The sequence below is a fragment of the Macrotis lagotis genome, chromosome 2, assembly GCF_037893015.1.
Source record: "Macrotis lagotis isolate mMagLag1 chromosome 2, bilby.v1.9.chrom.fasta, whole genome shotgun sequence".
Lineage (NCBI taxonomy): Eukaryota > Metazoa > Chordata > Mammalia > Peramelemorphia > Peramelidae > Macrotis > Macrotis lagotis.
Genome location: NC_133659.1, coordinates 242,190,378 through 242,210,900, shown reverse-complemented (window position 1 = coordinate 242,210,900; position 20,523 = coordinate 242,190,378). Strand labels below are relative to the sequence as shown.

The 20,523-nt window shown below is 42.7% G+C and overlaps 3 protein-coding genes across 6 annotated transcripts in view; 1 reads left to right on the top strand and 2 right to left on the bottom strand.

Annotated features, from left to right (window-relative positions):
* Positions 1-13,627, bottom strand: part of POLR2A (RNA polymerase II subunit A) — a 35,236-nt gene extending 21,609 nt beyond the window's left edge. Inside the window, exon 1 of the mRNA XM_074225484.1 lies at positions 13,112-13,627. Within this exon, the coding sequence (XP_074081585.1) occupies positions 13,112-13,204 (93 nt within the window). The 5' untranslated portion in view covers positions 13,205-13,627. The remainder of the gene's footprint in view (positions 1-13,111) is intronic.
* A 121-nt stretch (positions 13,628-13,748) lies between these two features.
* Positions 13,749-16,970, bottom strand: SLC35G6 (solute carrier family 35 member G6). Its single transcript, XM_074225495.1, has 2 exons — positions 16,726-16,970; positions 13,749-16,073 (listed from the first exon to the last, which is right to left on the bottom strand). The coding sequence occupies exons 1-2, from the start codon at positions 16,726-16,728 to the stop codon at positions 15,036-15,038; spliced, it is 1,041 nt and encodes a 346-aa protein (XP_074081596.1). The 5' UTR covers positions 16,729-16,970; the 3' UTR covers positions 13,749-15,035.
* ZBTB4 (zinc finger and BTB domain containing 4) overlaps positions 16,106-20,523 on the top strand; it is a 23,267-nt gene continuing 18,849 nt past the window's right edge. Inside the window, exon 1 of one of the 4 annotated variants that reach the window (XM_074225487.1) lies at positions 16,106-16,230. The gene's annotated coding sequence lies outside the window, so the exon portion shown is untranslated. Of the gene's footprint in view, positions 16,231-16,872; positions 17,026-18,054; positions 18,225-18,472; positions 18,585-20,523 lie in introns of those variants that run through there. The other 3 variants (XM_074225488.1, XM_074225486.1, XM_074225485.1) reach the window with 3 other exon arrangements.

Sequence of the window (20,523 nt, the reverse complement as noted above, 5' to 3'; positions counted from 1 at the left end):
TCTTTGTTTTTGTTTGATTTTGCAAGGCAAAGGCGTTAAGTGACTTGCCCAAGGTGACATAGCTAGGTAATTATTAAGTGTTTGAGGCTAGATTTGAACTCAGGTTCTCCTTGACTCCAGGGCCAGTGAGCTATCCACAGTGCCACCTAGCTGCCCACTCTGAACAATTTTATACTTGGATTCAGGAATGTCTTAGTAGATATCCTCCCAATTATAAGTATTTTTCTATCTCTTCTTGCTGGGTTTTAGAGGAATGCTGAAGATTTATGTGGATTTTCACATCAACTTTGCTGAATTTGTTTCATTTTAGTTCTAAGTCAACTGTCATATCATCTGCAAAAGGTGACCATTTTCCTTCCTTCTTCCTTTGATCTTTTTTTTTGATCTTTCCAAGTGTTTTGTTGATGAAAAGGATAGTTACCCTAATCTCTCCTTAAAGTTGTATTTCCTTCCCCCTCATTCAATTAAAGATATAAACTTAACACTTAGGAAAATACAAAGATAAGTCTTTTATCTCCCCCATTAGATTGTTAGCTCCCTGAGGGCAGAAATGAACATCTGTGAAACATCACTAAATAGCACAAGACAATATAATTAAACACTGGAAAGTTTAAAATGTTATGCACAATTCAAAATGCTCTCCAAATTACTGTTTCCCCAGAGATCTTCAATTCACATACATTTATTACATTTCTGCTGCAGTCCATGCAGACTTAGATTCTTTTTTTTAATTTAACATTTATTTATTCTTATTTTGTACAAATAATGTTTTTTATACATTAATAAAATATTCTTGTTTAAGAGTAAACAAAATACTCCCTCCCCCAAAAAAGACTCACTTGAGCAATAAAGTAAAGGGGAGAGAAAAAAAACTAAAATTAAAATTAAAAAAAATAGTAATAGGTATGGCCAGGTGGCACAGTGGATAGGGCACCAGCCCAGGAGCCAGGAGCACCCAAACCCATATTCGGCCCTGTACACCCAACAATCACCCAGCTGTGTGACATGCAAGCCACCCCAACCCCACTGCCCTGCAAAAACCATAAAAATAAAAGACCTAAAATAAAATAAAATAGCAATAATAGTAGGGGCGGCTGGGTGGCGGGCAGAGCACTGGACCTTGAGCCAGGAGCACCCAGGTCCAAATCCGGCCTCAAACACCCAAGGATCACCTACTATACGTCCCCAGGCAGGCCCACACAGCCCCATTTGCCCTGTACCCCCCCCCAAATAATAATAATAAAAAATGTGCTTCAGTCTGTGTTCCAACACCACCAAATCTGTGGCGGATGGATCACATTCTTTATGATAAGTCCATCACAAAAGTTACTTCCATATTTTTCCACCGTTTCCATTGCTGATCGCAACTCCCTCCTTTCGTATTTCTCCACTACCATGTACTATATTTTCTCTCTCCTTTCACTGATTCTGCTGTAGCGTAGCTGGTAGCCCAGCTTCCACTTGGCCCTATGGTCCCAAACAGGCCATCCAATCCCAGCCCCTTGCAAGAAGTAAAAAAGAAAATGTGTTATATCTGACCACTCTCCCCCCATGGTCCATCCTCTCCTCCATCACTCACATCCCCTTCCCCCTGTTACCCCTCTCTCTTTTTTACTCCAGATGTCTATACCCCATCGAGTATATATGCTGTTTCCTTTCCTAGCCACCTCCGATAAGAATGAAGACTCCCTCATTCCCCCTTGCTTTCCCCCTTCCATATCACTGCAATAGCTCATTGTAATAAAGGAAAAATCTTAATTCTATGAAATATCTTGACCTATTCCCCCTCTCCTTTTTCTTTCTCCCATTACCATTTCCCTTTTTCCTATTGACTCCATTTTTACACCATATTTTATCTTCAAATTCAGCTTTCTCCTGTACTTCATCTATAAAAGCTCCTTCTACATGCTCTATTAACTGAGAGGGTTCATATGAGTATTATCAGTGTCATTTTTCTATGCAGGAATACATGCAGTTCATCCTCATTAAGTCCCTCATATTTTCTCCTTCTCCTCCCATCTCTATGCTTCACCTGAGTCCTGTATTTCAAGATCAAACCTTCTGTTCAGCTCTGGCCATTCCAAGAGGAACATTTGAAATCCTCCTGGTTCATTGAAAGTCCATCTTCTTCCCTAGAAGAGGACTTCAGTTTTGCTGGGTAGTTGATTCTCAGTTGCATTCTGAGTTCCTTTGCCTTCTGGAATATTATATTCCAAACCCTATGAGCTTTTAATGTAGTTGCTGCTAAGTCCTGTGTGTTCCTGACTGCAGCTCCACACTATTTGAATTGTGTCCTTCTGGCTGCTTGTAATATTTTCTCTTTGACTTGGGAGTTCTGGAACTTGGCTATAATATTCCTAGGGGTTGGTTTTTTGGAATCTCTTTCTCAGGGGGATTGGTGGATTCTTTCCATTTCTATTTTGCCCTCTGCTTCTAGGATATCAGGGCAATTTTCCTGTAGTAATTCTTTGAAAATGATGCCAAGGCTCTTTTCCTCATCATGACTTCCAGGTATTCCAATAATTTTTAGATTATCTTTCCTAAATCTGTTTTTCCATAACAGTTGTTTTTTCAATGTGATGTTTTCACACTTTCTTGTAATTTTTTATTCTTTTAGTTTTGAAGTATTGAGTCCTGATTTCTTATAAATTCATCAATCTCCCTGAGTTCTATTCTTTGTCTGAAGGGTTTGTTTTCCTCAGAGAACTTTCTTATCTCTTTTTCCATCTGGCCAATTTTGCTTTTTAAAGCATTCTTCTCAATAACTTTTTGAACTATTTTATCCATTTGACCTAAGCTGGTTTTTAGCATGCTATTTTCTTCAGCATTTTTTTGGATTTCCTTGACTAAGCTGCTGACTTCATTTTCATGTTTTTCTTCATCTCTCTCATTTCTTTTCCCAGTTTTTCTTCTAAGTCCCTCAATTGATTTTCAAAGTCTTTTTTGAGCTCTGTCATAGCCTGAACCTAATTTCTCTTTTTCTTAGAGTCTTTAGATGCAGGAGCTTGTGCTTCCTCATCTTCAGACTGAGTGTTTTGATCCTTCCTGGGCTCACAGGCAAAATATTTCTCAATGGTTTTTCTCTTGTTTCTCTGCTTGCTCATTTTCCCAGCCTTCGCCTGTTTTTGAGGTGCTTCCTGAGCTTTTGGGACACTCCCACAAGGATCTCAGTGTATGAGGCTCTGTCCTCTCTCCTGGTCTGTGAATGACCATATGCGCCCCCCTCTGCCACGGGGCTGAGGTGGGGGGGGGCTGCTGTTCTATGGGGGGGAGCTAGACTGCAATCAGGATCTGAATGTGGTCAGAACCCCAGAATCCTGTTTCAGGGGCAGAGCTTGGTTGATCGTTTTTCTTAATACTTAATACTCTTTATTAGATAATTCCTTCACCTATAATCTTAAAGACCTTTTCCCCCCATGATATATAATGCTTACCCTTGGTTTTAAATATTTACTATATTAAAGAAACTTGGATTTCTATGATCCTAATGTATTTAAATAAAAATAGGTGTTGGAGTTTGCTAAATGCCTTATACTAATATAACCATGTAGTTTTGATTATTTACTAAAATTTTTTGTCTTCCTTATGTTGAATCAACTCTGAATTCCAGATATATAATCAACCTGATTGTATTGTATAATAAATATAGTTAGGTTTAACCTATTTGCCAAAACTTATTTAAAATGTTTGTGTTATCTCTCAGACTGGCCAACCAGAAAGGACGATGATCAATGTTGGAAGGGATGTGGGAAATCTGGGACACTAATACATTGTGGGTGGAGTGTGAACTCACCCAACCTTTTTGGAGAGCAATTTGGAATTATGCCCAAAGGGCAACAAAAACATGCATACCCTTTGATCCAGCAATACGACTACTGGGTCTATTCCCTGAAGAGATTATGAAAAAGGGCAAAAACATCACTTGTACCAAAATATTCATAGCAGCACTGTTTGTGGTCGCAAAGAATTGGAAATTAAGTAAATGTCCTTCAGTTGGGGAATGGCTTAACAAATTGTGGTATATGTATGTCATGGAACACTATTGTTCTATTAGAAACCAGTAGGGATGGGAATTCAGGGAAGCCTGGAAAGATTTGTATGAACTGATACTGAGAGATGAGCAGACCAGAAGAACATTATACACCCTAACAAAAACATAGAGGTGATGATCAACCTTGATGGACTTGCTCATTCTATCAGTGCAACTATCAGGGACAATTTTGGGCTATCTGCAATAGAGAATACCATCTTTATCTAGAGAAAGAATTGTGGAGTTTGAACAAAGACCAAAGACTATTTCCTTCCATTTTGGGGGAAAAAAAACCTGCTATTATGTAATTTATACTTTATTTTTCATCCTTAAAGATTTGATTTCTCTCTCATCACATTCAACTGAGATCAATGTATACCATGGAGGGGCGGCTAGGTGGCATAGTGGATAAAGCACTGGCCTTGGAGTCAGGAGTACCTGGGTTCAATAATTACCTAGCTGTGTGGCCTTGGGCAAGCCACTTAATCCAATTTGCCTTGCAAAAACCTTAAAAAAAAACAATGTATACCATGGAAACAATGTAAAGACTAACAGATTGCCTTCTGTGGGGAGTGGGGGGTAGGAAGCAAGAATAGGGGAAAAATTGTAAAATTCAAAATAAAATCTTTGTTAAAAAATAAATAAAATGTTTGTGCTAATATTCATGAAGATTGTTAGGATTTTGTTATGTTACAACTCTCACTAGTTGAGGTATAAAAACTACATTTAGCACACAGAAAGAGACTATTACAGAAAAGAGTTTATGTTAATAATGGAATTCTTCTTAGAGTTTCTGATAGAATACATATGTAAATTCACATAGGCCAGGGCAGCTAGGGAGCACAGCAGACAGAGCACTAGCCCTAGAGTCAGGAGGACCTGAGTTCAAATCCCACCTCAGACACTTAATTGCCTAGTTGTGTGACCCTGGGCAAATCACTTAATCCCATTGCTTTAAAAAAATCAAAAGAAAAAAAATTTTTTAGGTTTTTTTGCATGGCAAATGGGGTTAAGTGGCTTGCCCAAGGCCACACAGCTAGGTAATTATTAAGTTCCTGAGGCTGGATTTGAACTCAGGTACTGCTGACTCCAGGGCCAGTGGAGGTGTTCTATCCACTGCGCCACCTAGCCACCCCCCCCCAAATAAATTTTTTTTAAAAATTCACATAGACTTGGAGTTGTTTGTTCTTTTCCCTTTGGTGACATAGTTTATAAAGTTTTTTTTTCTTTTGTTAATCTGAGTATTTTTTTAATTTTTGTAAGCATGCATATTTATTTTCCCTATGTTATCAGTTTTGTTACTATGTAATTGAGTAAAACATTTGTTTCTGACAGCTGTCCTTTTTCAGTCATGTTACAACTGCTCCCCCTTTAAATAATCAGATTTAATCAACTTTATTAGGTTCCATTCCCCATTCCTAAAAGCTCCTTAAAAAAAAAAAATCAATTCAGTGGGGTTTTTTGGCTATTTTATTATCTTTAATTTGCAGAATTTCCACTTTGTTCAAATTGGGGAGTAGAAGGGGTTAATTTATTGTTCAGATGTTTTATGTCCATGTCACTGATTTAATCTTTATTTTCTTCATGAAATATTTAGATATATAAGATTTGCTCTAAGAATTGTTTTAGCTGAATCCTTTATGTTTTGGTATGACGTCTGTTGTCATTTTCTTCATGAAATTTTCTAGTTTCTTTCATTAAGTTTTTGATACCCCAGTTCTTTAGAATATTTAATATTTTCAGTTATTGAATCATGATCAATAAATTATTTAGGATTTTTATTTCTATACATACTTGGTGATGTCCAAAAACTATCATTTTTTTAAGGCACAATATATACCAGCTGAGAAATAAATTCTTTTCAATTTCCCTTCATAATCACCAGAGACTGACTTCTAATTTTTCTAGTATTCTAGCCAGATGTTTAACTTATTTATCTTATAGTTAAGATAATCCTAGTATTCCAAATGCCTGCCTCTTGTTTCACTTCTTCCTGGCACTCTTATAATTCTCAAGGACCTGTTTTTGTAGCTTTTTCTTCCCCAGGCTTTAATTTTGTGGGGTTGTTTCTCCCAGGGCACTTCTTAGTCCAAGTATTTCCTAACAGCAGCCTAATGATGATGATGTTTGTCCTCACTCTCAAAGAAGACCCTGATATCTGGGAGATGATGCCATGGCAAGCAGATGAACCAGATTTGAGTGAGGGAGTACTGTGCTAAGTCACCAGCATCACTTTCTCCTCCAGACTCTTGGACCTATCTGAATCCAATGGCTAGATAACAATCAGGACTGGAGATAGCACAATAATTTTACTTGGAGCACTAATCTCAACAGTCTTAGTGTCTAGGGTGGGAGTGGGAGAGAGGGTATGTGCTTTTGTTCCACTGAGTGGCATAGACAAGTCCTGGTTGTTCCTGAATGTGGGGGCCATGCCAGGCCTCCCCTTCTGTAGGAATGGTTTGGCCTTGTCTCTTGCTGTGCAGGGCCAGTCTCCCTGGATGCTATTTGGAGAGGTTTCCTGGCAGCACTGCCATTTTCTCCCCTGGGACGTGAGAATTCCCAGGTTACCCCCACACCTGCCTTCACAGAGATCTCTCACCTGTTACTATAGAACTTATGGTTGCCTCCCTCACTGAGATCAAACAAGGCTCAGCTCTTTTTTCTGAGAAACTTGACTCCTGCCATGGAGCCCTGGGGCTTCCCCTTTGTCATTGTTAGGCTCTTTCCAAGGCACTCAAGGGCTCTGCTTAGGACTCTGTTCTTGCCCCAGGACCCAAAAGCTCCTCTCTGCAGCATTTCTCCCTGGTTTCTGGGCCTGCCCCAACCTTTATTCTGGTTCCTGCCTCTCAGTCATCCCAGGTTGATCTCTGCTTTCCTTTCATGTGTCCATGTGCTAAGTGGAGTCTACAGGTAATTCTTATTCGAATTGGAATACCTTTAAGATATTGTGAGTATATATGTGTGCATGGTAAGGTGTGGTGGTGGTCTTGGTTCCTCTGCTATCTTTGAACAATTACTGCCCTCCCCTGGCTTTATCATTGTTCTTTCTGGTACATTTTTTATTTTACTGAGTTGTTTATAGGAAATCAGCGCTCCTCTAGATCCTAATACCCTGCCATCTTCCCATAATTCCTAACTTAAAGTTTCTCATTATAAAATATATAACACTCAATAAATGTGAATAAATTGAATAAAGAAATGAAGCAAATAAAACAAATAGAACCATATTATCCAAATTATTTACATTTTGGTTAGAAAACAATTTTAACAAAATAATTTATTCTGTGTATAAGTTTTATTGACTTTGTTCATTTTATATAATCAATCTGTATATTGTTTGATAATTCTGTTATTTTGCTACAAATCACTTTCTAGAGTTCTTCCATATTTCTTTGCATTCTTCATACTGGACACTTTTTAAAATGGCACAATGGTCTCCCATTACCTTGATCTGCTGCAATTTATTTAGCCACTCTACAATCACTTAAGTGTGTATGTTGTTTATAGATTTTCACTATTACAAATGAAGGTAGAATAAAAATACACATTTGTATAATTTTTTCTCCCTCCTAGAAAACATTCCATAAAACGTCTTGAATTGTTCTTGTGAGGATCATTTGCAGAAATACCATTGAAGAAAACTAAAGATGATGACTCATCAGAAATAGGGAGATGGTAAAATTCTTTGAATTACTCAAATTATTCCAATATACAAGTGACTTCCATTCAAAGGAGCAACCACCAAAATTAAGTGGAAAAATATAGTTATGGGATAAGAAATCAAAAGTTTCTAGACTACACAGAAGAAAGTTTCATGCCTATATAATGAGTATCTCTGAGAAGATAGTTGAATCAATTCTATCTTGACAGATGACAGATGGGAATTATTTCCAAATTAGATAGCTTTGTATAATCGAGTTGAAAATTTTTAGACCGAAGAACAAAATTAATTCTAAAGTTCAAGAATAGAAATGATAAGATATGGGTATCTTTTGAGACAACTCTAATCTGACATTTTGGTTGTTAACTAAGAAAAATGGGAAATATGAGAATGTTGCTAAGTTTAACCAATGTAAATCAATTAGCAAAAAAAGAGCCTAGAAACTGCCTCAGACATCAAACATTTTCTTGCTATGCTGAGACATAAGAGTAACACTAGTTAAAAAATAAAAATTATTATTATTATTATTACCTTCATGGAGGAAGGTAATAAGCAATATAATTTCATAAAACTACAAGAATCAGTGGGGGGAGGCAGCTAGGTGGTGCATTGGATAGAGCACCAGTCCTGGAGTCAGGAAGACCTGAATTCAAATCTGGTCTTATACACTTAATAATTACCTAACTGTGTGACCATGGGCAAGTCACTTAGCCCCATTGCCTTGCAAAGAAAAAAAAACTTAAAAAAGAATCAGTGGAGGGAAAAGTGTTCACAGAAATTTTGGAGAACCAACTTAGCTAAATTATCCTAAAGGCAATGAAAAATGAAAACTGGAAAGAAAAAAAATTTTAAAATAAGATCAATAATAATAATATATATTTTTTCTAATCAAAGGACTTGAGTCCAAGATTTAATGAAATCATTATATTTGGATTTTTAACATCACATCACTTTTACATGAGGAAGTAGGAAGGGTACTAATAAAAACAAAGTTTGGAAGAACATATGGACTGGAGATTGAGTATACCCACCCAGAACAGGAAGCATACAATTCTGAGTTGGACATTAATGTCAAACAAAAAACAAATACCAAAAGACATAGAAAATGATTTGAGATGTTGTTACTAAAAGAAGATGACAGAGAGATTAATTACCCTTGACCTTAAAATTCATGAGGAAGAGTCTATAAATTTTAAGGTCATACAGATGATCCTGTTTGACACTGTGCTACAAATGTACATGTGCAATTACAAGACTGCCAAGATGGAGAGGGGGGAAAGAGAAGGAAAGGTGGTAGAAAAAAGTGTAACTCATAAATTTGCAAATGGATGATTGTTGAAAAACCATGTAATAGGAAAAGTAAAATTTCAATAAAAAAGTCATTGTGAGGGGCGGTTAGGTGAGGCAGTGGATAAGAGCACCAGCCCTGGAGTCAGGAGTACCTAAGTTCAAATCTAGCCTCAGACACTTAATAATTACCTAGCTGTGTGGCCTTGGGCAAGCCACTTAACCCCATTTGCCTTGCGCAAAAAAAAAAAAAACACAACTAAAAGTCATTGTGCCAATTTTGCAGAAAGTTGAAAAATTTCCTAAATGAAATTCATAACTTAAAAAGTTCAGCCCACCTATTCATACAGGAAAAAAAACAAGTAATAAACACAGTGTGAAATTCAAAAAACTGGTTAGGAATTACCAGAGAAGAGAGATGAAATTACCTTTGGGAAAAATGTATGCATTTAATAACCCCAAGTCTCTCTCCCTGAAATCAATGTCCACCTTTTATATATGATTATGTATGATCGGAATAGGCTTCAAAGAATTAAAAGTTAAGTAAGTTGTCTGTCCTCGACCTCAAAGATGACCATGACATCAAATGACGGAAATGAAGAGGCTACAATAAATAATTAAGCAACAGAAGTGTAATAATGATACTATTATGAGGATTTAAGACCAAAATCGAAAATAAACCAATTCATGCAGGGCAAAGAATAACCACTGGAAAGCACAAGGTACACCTTTTGGCATACATGCAATATCAAGAGATCTAGAAGGTCCCTGTCAGGTAGCGTAAGAGCCCCTGGTGAAAATAAACAAGAATCAAATAGAATGGGGAGTGGGAGGGAAGAGAAGAAATGGATAGGTTCTAATCTGATTCACTCAAAAAATATTCACATAGATAGGTTAAGCAGGTAAATAAAATCCTTAAACAGGTAAGTAAAATCCTTTTAGGTTGTCTACTTTTGATAAAATTTTAAGATTATATATTATGCTTGGCTAGCCTGCCTTCATATTCACTATATTCTCTAGAATCAAAATGTCTTTATTTCCCCCTTCCTCCTTGATTAAAATTCTACCAGTTTATGAAGCCTTCCCTGATCCCCTCAATTCCAAACCAAATTTCCCCACTATAAAAGGCACTGTGTTCAAATCTCTCACAAGGGCTTTATTATTTTGTAATCTAGAAATTCCTATTGTATTTCCTCACAAGAGTATAAACTCTTCATTTAGTGTGAGGAACTCCTGGTAAACAAAAGTCTCTTTACCTAGGTACATCAGTAGTTGCTCTATAACTAAATAGTTTCCTTGGGACCCAGAGACATTAAGTGACCAGCCCACAGTCATAAAGCCTCTAGTCAGAAGCAGAACTTGAATCCAGATTTTTCTGTGTATTTTTCTAGACCTTGCCTTACCTAAATTTTAAATCTCTATCCCAATCACTCTATTCTACCCACTACTCTTATAAAATATTTAGCTTACTAAATTAATAAACAAAACCTGAAATATATACATACAATGTTGCATGTCTCCCCGACCCCTTGAAGGTACTATTTAAACCCTTGAAGATTCTTTTTTGTCTTTATATTCCTAGAACCTAGCACATAGAAAGAACTAGTAATTAATGATTATTAATTCTTTGTTCCCAGAGACTGGATACCAAGGATTACTGACAAATGGTATCAATCCACAAATCCTTGGGCCTGTTAGGATAACATGGCCTCATGTTATCAATTGCCTAATGAACATTTCAAGCTGGATGTACTAACATCTCAAACCCACTACATCCACAATAAAATTCTCTCTCCTCTCCAGAACCTTCCCCTTTCTTCCAAATCTTCCTAATTTTGTCAGAGATACCACCCATTTCTCAAGTCTGTGTCATCCTCAATTATCTGATCAGTTGCAAAATCTAGTTTCTCCACAAAGTGTCTCTCATCTGACCTCTCTACATACACAGCTACTACCTTAGTTTAAGGCCTCAACACTTCGATTTTTTTTTTTTAGGTTTTAGCAAGCAAATGGGGTTAAGTGGCTTGCCCAAGGCCACACAGCTAGGTCATTATTAAGTGTCTGAGACTGGATTTGAACCCAGGTACTCCTGACTCCAGGGCCAGTGCTTTATCCACTGTGCCGCCCCTACACTTTGATTTTTACAATAGCACTTGTCTCCCCACTCCAGTTCATCCTTCACTTGACTGCAAAAGTTTTCTTAATGGTGGATCTGATCATATCATTTCCCCCATACTTGATAAGCTAAGGTAGTTCTCCATTACTTCAAGGATGAAATGTAAACCTAGTATGTAATCTGTCCTCTGATTCACTCCAGAAAACTTCTACTCTCCAAGACCCAGTCTAAGCAGACAGCATGAAGCCTTTCCTGATCCCTCAATGCCTTCCCTTCTCCTCTTTTTAAAATCATTTTAATGTTTATTTGGCATATTCTTATATATGTACTTCTCTCCTTCTTTAGAATGCAAGCTCCTTGAGAGCTTCTTAGCACATAGCAGGTGTTAAATGCTTAAGTGAGATTTAAGTGAGAGTTAAAGCTTAAGTGAGAGTTAAATGCTTAACTAAGAAAAATGGGAAATATGAGAATGTTGCTAAGTTTAACCAATGTAAATCAATTAGCAAAAAAAGAGCCTAGAAACTGCCTCAGACATCAAACATTTTCTTGCTATGCTGAGACATAAGAGTAACACTAGTTAAAAATAAAAATTATTATTATTATTATCTTCATGGAGGAAGGTAATAAGCAATATATGGTCTTCCCTGTTTTCTGACAACTAGAAATTTCCCATGACCTCGACAAAATTGTTTCTTATGAAAACTAGACAAATCAGGTATTTCTAGTGTTTTAATCTTCACAAAATGCTTTGTGTTCATTCTTATCTCATTCTTGCAACAACCCTAAAAATAGAGAACTCTTTGTGTAGAGTCCCTCTACCCATTAAGATCAACTCCACTGCAACTTAAATCTTAAGATTTGCCTGACTAGTCAGTGATCACAGTGTTATGAGGCAGGGCTTGTGAGATCTTCCCGTGTTACATTCTAAGATAGTCCAGGAACTGATTCCTGTATTTGCATACTCAAAGGTTTGGCACAGTGCTAAGCACATATCTGGGACTCAAGGAATGTCTATTGATTGATTACTGACTACAATGCCAGCCTTCTTAAACCATACTGCCTTAAGATAAAAATTACTGATATTATTCCCATTTTGGAGAAATTATCCAAGACCTGTAAGTCTAAGCATTGTGTATTCTTGGAGAAAAATGACTTTATTAGTATTATTAGCACAAATAGATATAAATTCACAGGCTCTTAAAAAAGTCTTCCCCACACCCCACCTTCAAATCAATATAAAATCCTCAGCAGTTCCTCTGCTCACTTTTTTCATTCTTCTCCTCAGTATCGACCTGTATATGGCTGTCCATGTATTTTAATAATCTCTTGCCACCTACCCAGGAAGAATTTTGTTTTTCTTTTTGATGTTGAGATGGTTGGGAGTTTAAAGGAAGCCCTTTTAAACTCTCAACCATGTCAAAAACAACAAAAAATTCTCTACCACCAATCAAAGGCGTTCTCTATCCCAGCCTCTTAAAAAGGGCCAATAAATCATGTTTACTTCCTTTAAATGAGTTTCTAAGTTGCACTTTATCTACTGTCATACTGCCTCCTTGCCTTATTTTTGAGGCTCTGTTACAAGTACAAACTTCAACCCTGAACTTAGCTAACACTTTTTGATAACCATGTGGATTCGAATCTCCACTGTTTTTACAATGCCTAATTTTACAATCTAGGTCATAACAAAACCCTATTCCCCAAATTTTAATCAGTAATTCTAATGGATTCGACGTGAGATGCACTGCCACAACCCACATTCACAGTTCTGAGGCTGTGTATCCCATCCCAAGCAACGCTGAATTTTGACAGTGCACTCACTGCAAACCACCACCCAGCTTCACAAAGGGTAGCAAAATCAATGCTCAGTAAGTTTTGATACAGCACTACCTTCAAGGCAACTCTCGTACTCTGGAATCGATGTATGAGGGTTTCGATAAAGGGCAATATAATATAACATGTTTCAACACACGTCCCGCCACAACCCGAGGCTAAGTGCCGAGAAAGGGATGTTGCTTACCAGTTCATCTGGACTGAGGACTCCGAATTGCACGCGCTTGATAGTTCGTAGTGGGCATGCGCTATCCCCAGAGGGAGGTCCCCCACCGTGCATGGCTGAGGCAGGCCCGCCGCGCAGGCGCAAACCTCCCTACAAAAACCCGGCGCTGCCTCTGCCTCGGTGCCCAGTCCCCGCCGGGGCGGCCACCGGGTAAGACCTCCCGGGGTCAAGAGGAAATGCCAGCAGGCGAGGGAAGAACGAAAAGGACCTGGGGAAGTACGAAAAAAAAAGCAAAAGGAACCTTCTCTCCTTCCCTTTTCCAGAGTTTTTTAACCTCCCTCCAAAAAAAAAATGCTTTTAAGGGGCTAAAGGAAAATCCTGGGGACAGAAAAAGGAAATATTAATAAATAAATAAGGTAACCGGGCTCCTTAATGGCCGAAGCGACAGCAGTTTGTCTCTTCGCCTTCCGGGAACCCCTTCCTCGCCAACCGTCCCAGCCGCGCTCTCGGCGCTTCTGAGGAGAGCGTCCCGGAGCACCATCCTTTATAGACTCGCCCCCTCACTCCCCCCGCCCCTTCCCTTCCCGCCCTCCTTTGCGCCGAGGCGGCAGCTCCGCGACGTAGAGGGCGCGGGCTTTGGACGTTGAGGCTCTCTTCCGGGCCACTCGCCTTCCTGCTGGATGGGAGTAAAGCGGAGGGGGGGAGGAGAACGGCGTGCAGTCTCCTTGGGGCTCCCTTCGCCCTCTCCCCTCCTTCGTGCTCCCCCAAACATTAAGTCCTCGAGATCTGAAGTAGTTAGCGCTTTTTTTCCTTCCTCTGCAGCGCTGCTTCACCTTCACTCCCCCTCACCTACCACCGCCCACCGGCGGGACCGAAATTGGTCCATTCCGGGAAGGCTAAAGTAGGCGCGTCCCGGCCCAAACTCCGCCCAGAGGAAAAAAAATGGCCCGGGGGGGCGGGGTCGCCTCTCCCCCCGCCCACCGCACGCTCATGAATATTCAACAACGCCGTAGCTGTTTTGCCCGAGCGAGATGGCGGGGTTGATTCAGCAAATCCGGAAGTGGGCGGCCGTGGCGCAGGGGCCTCGGAGCACGAGCCAGCCTTCCTGCCCGGGCTTCGCCTGGGGCCGCTCGCGCCGAGCCCGAGCCTCCCGAGCCCGTCCCACACCAGGAAAGGCCCGGGGCTCCGGGGCCTGCCCCTCAGCGAGGGGCCTAGGCCTAGGCTATCCAAAGGCGCCTTCCAGTAGCAGATCAGGCCAGGATTCCTCAGGGTCTATTATTAGATGCTGGAGATATCCCTAAGAAAAGGGATGGAGATACCCCAGAGAGGTTCCCATCTGTCACTAAGAAATTTTATTGTTAGAGATAGCGAAGGACCTGCGATCCACAAACACTCAGGATCACTCGGAAAAGGATTGATGGCTTTCCCCCACCCCCACTTGGTCGGGGTCAACATCGTGTCTTTCCCGTGATTCAGTTTTCCAGGTCAATCCTTACCAACCCCTATCCCGCGTAACCCGCCATGACCTGTCACCTTCTCCAATCTCATCGAAGATCACCTGCCTTGTTCCATACAGAAGGTGTGCCCTTCATCCCTTATCCCACCTGGATATTTCTCATTTCTCTTGCTCTTTGGCTTCTAAGCGCTTGCTTCTGGTGCCTTGCCCACTTGCCTTTTAAGACCCTCCCCTTGGCCCCACCATGCTACTGTTGCAGATCGACTGCTTCCCTTTACATTCCTTTAAGTCTTTCTTCCCCAGGTCCTCCAGAACTATTCTTTGTTTTTCAGTAACAAGGTCACAACTTTGTCTCCCAATTACACTAGTTAACAGCCCTTTATTATATGCACCTGAGTTCCTCCCTCCACTAACTTCTGAGTCTTAAATCTCCCAAGCCCCAACTTGCTACCCCCCTACACACTCACATTTACACATATACACTCGGCCTCATTCCTTCAGATCCTCTCTTTCCCCATCACAACTGAGATTCTGAGCAGTGATAATGGCAATGCTACCCAATACAACTCCAGCCCCCATGATGTCAGATGGAGTCACAGTCTCACAGAGCACATAGTACTGCAACAACAGTGCCACCACCACCTCAGAATGTAGCACAGCACACACCAGTGCTGGGTGGGCCATGGTGACAGCATAACTGGCACATACAAATGAAACCAGGGCCAGGACCCCAACAGCCCAGACACAGCTCCAGCTCAGTGGGTCATGGGGTATCACAGGTGTCTGCAAAAGGAAGAGCCCTGGCAAGGCCCCCATCACCCCTACTACACCAAAGAGGAATGCCACAGTCAATAGACGGGAAGGGAAGTCCAGGGATCTGTAAACCATCAGCCCTAGGGCAAGGGCCAGGCCACCCAAGACAGCCAACACATAGCCAAGGACTGTGTAGACCCCTTCTGATCCCTCCTGTAGAGTGCCCAACCCTGGGCCCACAATGATAAGTAAGCCCAGGGTGCTGCCAATCAGGCCACACCAGTCATAGCTACTGAGTTGCTGGCTCTCCAAACACAGGGCAAGGAGTGTAGAACAGACGGTGGAGGACCCTTTGCGGACAGTGGCAGCATTGCCAGCGGGTACAACCAGGACAGCGCTGTAGGCACAACCAATGCTGAGGACGTTGAGGAGGGCATGGAGCCAGGCTCTTTGTCGATTACCTGCAGGCCCCAGCAGTGGACGGCCTCGTAGTTTGAGGAGCAAGGCGACGGGAAGGTGGAAAAGGCACCGGCAAAGGAGAAGCTCAAGGGAGGGTAGATGGGAGGCTTGATAGGCCATTCGAGAGAAGGGCCCCACAAAGCCTGCAGGAAGGCCTCCACCCAGCAGTGCCACAAGCAGCCCCTTGGTGGCATCTGTGGGGCGGCATCGTTGGTGCCAGGGTGGGCTCTCCTCCCTTGCCTCCCCTGGTGGAGAGGGGGATGGTGATGGCTGGGTGAAGTCATCCAGGGTCAAAGAGGAGGGGCACATGGCAACCTGTGGGAGAGGGGAAATGGAGGGGGGACAGGAGAGAGCAGGAAGGATAGAGGAAGAGAGGCAATAGGAGGGTCCCTTGGGGTACTTGGAAATATTTTGGGTGGAAACCTTTTTTGGACATGGAGAAGCCAAAGAAGGCAATAGGTGGCCCTTATAGGTGAGTTCTTCCCTTCCCCCCCATCCCCAATCTCCAAGGTCTTCTGTGACAATAACCCTGTAACTGATGTATGATTTTGGAAGGCTTAAGAGCTGTGGGGGCAGGGAAATGGGGTTTGGGACACTGGGGGACTCAGAGTAGGAAGAACCTAGAGGATAGAGCATGTCGTGATGTTTTATTGTGCTGATTATAATCATGACTGAGGAAGGTGAAAAAGTCAGTCAAAAAGTCGGTAGTGCCTTTTGGTTCCTTAGATGAGTGGGGTATTCAATATTGTGCTTTCTTGATTATAGGAGGACCCTGGATGTCATGTGTATCTGTGATGTCATATGTGTTCCAGGGACATCTTGTGTCTGTGTGTACAATCTGATTCAGGGATATGTGTAATATATCAGAGTGCTGCGTGGTAAAGGAGTTTAGGACTGGGGGAAGATGGGAAGCAGCCCCAAAGGGGAATGGGTGTTAATATGCACTCTACTGGGCCCTCAGACTCACCATGGCTCTCTAGACACCATAGTTTGCTCTCTGCCTTCTGCTGCTCTTCCTGGCTTCTCAGAGGTCAGGTCATTGGCCATTATGACCTCAGGCTGGGGATCAAGTTCTATGGAATCTCCTTAGAGTGGGGGTTGGGAGGGGAGGCATTCATTCCTGAAAGACGAGATATCTTTGTCCCTCTGTGACTAAATCTGACTCTTTTTTTTTTTAGGTTTTTGCAAGGCAAATGGAGTTAAGTGGCTTGCCCAAGGCCACACAGCTAGACAATTATTAAGTGTTTGAAACTGGATTTGAACCCAGGTACTCCTGACTCCAGGGCCCCTGCTTTATCAACTGCGCCACCTAGCCACCCCCTAAACCTGACTCTTATCTATTTCCTAATATTTTCTATGTTTTATGAGGTTTGTTTCTAATTGTAACTGTCTCAATTTCTAAGACTGCCTTCTCATCTCTAAGTATTATTGTCATTCCTGACCTCTAAATGTCTAAATAAGTATACATCTCTATTTGTTGTCTCTCCTTGAGTCTTCATCCATCTTCAGAGTGCTGCATCTTATCTCTAAGTCATTTATTGCTGTTCCCAGGTTTCTGGAAAAATGAGTGTACTGTTGGGCCACCTTTTTCCACTATAAGGTGTCTTTCTTAATTCTATAAATTTTTTACAAGTGTACTTTAGCCTTTAAGTTTCTCAACTTCTGACCCTTATTCTCTGTGCCATAATGTCTGAATTTGTATGTTTGTTGTTTTTTTTTTTTGGCTTGGGAATTTGTGTTTACAGTATTTTGAGTTTCTCAGTCATGGAGTATTTTGTCCATATGTATGAATACTTATCCTGGTATATGTTTGTGTATAGAGACACACATGAGTCTGTTTATTTTGTATTTTGGCTGATGGCAAGTTGTTGAGGGTCTCACTGGTGTTAGGAGTGTCTGGCTCATATTGGAATATAAAAGTGTATTGACTCAGTCCTCTTACCCTTCCTCAATGTGAGAAGTGTTATTTTTTCCATTCCTGTTGTGTCCTTGTGCCCCAGCCTATAAGGCATTCTTAGGGTCTTCATTTGTTGATTGTGTTTTTACTGTAGAACTCAATACTAGTGTTCTTCAGTGGTGATATATAGTCTTAGCCCTGGTTTTTGTATCCCATTATATTGTGTTTTTGTGACTGCAGCGATACACTGTACATCTTTGTCCTGTTTGGTGCATTTGATGGTTCCCTGATTTCTTTTCCTGCTGGTGGGGCCTCCGGTGACCCTGGTGCTCTGTATGCATGCATGCGGGCCGCACCCCTCCCCATACTCTGCTTGGCATCCCCGCGGTGCTGCCCCTCATTTGCGTCTTTTGGCCCGGGCCTAGCCCAGCGCAGAGCGGCTCCACCGTGGGTGCTGCTGTGTAATGTTGTTAGGGGCACAGCTGCCTGTCACCACGAGTAACATGTTACATTTTCCTCCCAGTCGTAGCTCTGTGTCCCTGTGGTTGTTGCTGACCCAGCGCGCCGGGGTGAGTGTGTAGGTTGCGTGCGCCGAGCGCCCCCCACATGCGCTCCCTCTCTCCAGGCCAGGCCAGGCGGCGGCGGCGGTGGGGGACGGTGTGTCTGGGGGGGGGGTCGGGGGGTGCTTCCGGGGGGAGGGGGACCGGGGAGGGGGAGGGGGACCGATGATGTCAGCGGCGGCGGTGGCGGCAGCGGCGGCAGGGCCGGGGCCGGGCCGGGCACTGGGGGTGGGGGGGTGGGGGGGGTTGGGCCGGAACCGAAGTCAGAGCAGGAGCCGGAGCAGGAGCGAGAAGTGGCCTTAGCCGGAGTGGCCGAGGGCGGCCACGGCGATGAACTGGGCCTGGCGGACGAGGCGCCATCACAGTCAGGTGGGCCGGAGCCAGGGACGCCTGGGCCCCTTTCCCGCGCCCGCTTCACCTCACCCCGGCCGGCCCGGGCCTCGGCCCCCGGACGCGGATGCGCACGGCCGGCCCTCCCCAGCCCCCGGGCCGCGGGGCGCTGGAGGACCGTGGGCCCCAGATGAGGGGGGTCCTGGCGGGGAAGACCCCGGGACCCCCTCCAGGCTCCGCCCAGGGCGGCGCGCAACTCTTGATCCGAATCCGCCGGGAGCGCCCACCTCCCTTCCGGGGCACCGCAAAGGCGGACCCCGAGTTAGCGGCAGCTGGTGGGCAGCCCCTCCGCCGGGAGAGAGCCCCTGGCGCGTCTTTGTATGGAAGTCGTGGGGGGCTTCCGACCCTCCCCCCATTAAAAGGGGGACTTGGTTGAGGAAGGGTTAATTATGCAACCTAGCGTTTCTCCTCCCCCTTTGGTCCCCCTCCTCCGAAGGGGGTAGGGTGGGGGCGGGGCGGGGCTGGGAGAGCGATGGCGTAGTAACCGAGGGAGGGAGGGGGCGCAGAGTCCGGAGCCTGCGGGCGCGTTGGGAAGTGGGGGGCCGGCCTGCCCCAGCCAGAGGTGGGGTCTGCTAGGCCGGGCTGCCCAGTGTGTGCAGTGGCTGCTCTGCTGTGCCACTGAGAGCCCTAGGATTTGTTGGGTGAGGAGGAGGAATAGCCTGGGGGTGGGGTGGAGGGATGGGGGGTCTTTGCTATTCCCCCTCCTTCCTTTTCTCCCCCCCCCCACGAGTGGGGAGGGTGGAGTGATATAGAGTGCTGCGTGGCTATATTACAGTGTGCCAGAGTATGTGACATTACCCAACATACTTTGTCATACAAGTAGAATGTGTGTTTCTAGGCTATTACCGTATATGTGTGTGTCTCAAAACTTCACGTTTGACTTCGACCAAGGATGGATGCCTTATGTGATTTGTCTCTGTGAATTGTACATAAGATCTAGCATCTAGAGTTGGAAGTGACCTTTGAGGTCATCTAGTCCAACCTTCTAATTTTACAAGTGAAGGTACCTAGGCCTAGAGAGGTTAAGTAGTGCTTGGCACAGTGCCTGGTATATGAGCTTAATATTGTTTATTGATTTATTGAAGTTAATTGCACTAGGTTAGGAAATAAATCAAGCAGCCAGTATTCAAACTCAACTTCGTTTAATTCCACCAAAGCACCTTGCTCATTGCCTCCTGTGTTATTTATATACAAATATAAATCCTACATAGTGCAGAAAAGAAATTGAGCAAGGACATATTTGAACCAGTTTGTAATACTGCATTGTGTCTGTGATGAGATCTGTTGTGATTCTGTGCACCTTTCAAGTATGTATGTATGTATTGCTTTTAGTGTTTGTATGTTCCTAAGTCCCCTCGTGGTATAACAAATATCATTGTTGTGATTGTTGTAATATCACTGATGTAATGAATATCATGAATAATTGATATGTACACAGAACTTTATGGTTTCCCATATATATTATCTCATTTGAGCCTCTCAATATAGCCCTATATAAAAGTATTCACATTTAACATGTGGAGACCGAAGCACAGAGAGGTGATTTGCCCTAGTGACTTGATTCCTTTTTTAGCAACTCAGTGAACAAGCACTGAAGTGTCTCTATGTGCTAGGCACTTTGCTAGCCCCTGGATACAAAGAAAAAAAGCAAAACAGTCCCTGCCCTCAAGGACTTACATTCTAAGAGAGGAGATAATCATGTATGTTTATATAAGTATATACAAAACATATGTACAAGATAAGTAGCAATTGGGGGCCAGGAGATGATTCATTGAGCAGAAATGACACTGAGATGAGTCTTAAAAGACATCAGAGTTACATGAAGTGAAGGAAATGTGAAGGGAGTGCTTTGGAGTCATATGAAATAGTAAAAAGGTACAGAGAAGGGAAATAGTTCCTTGTGGGTATGGGACAGCAG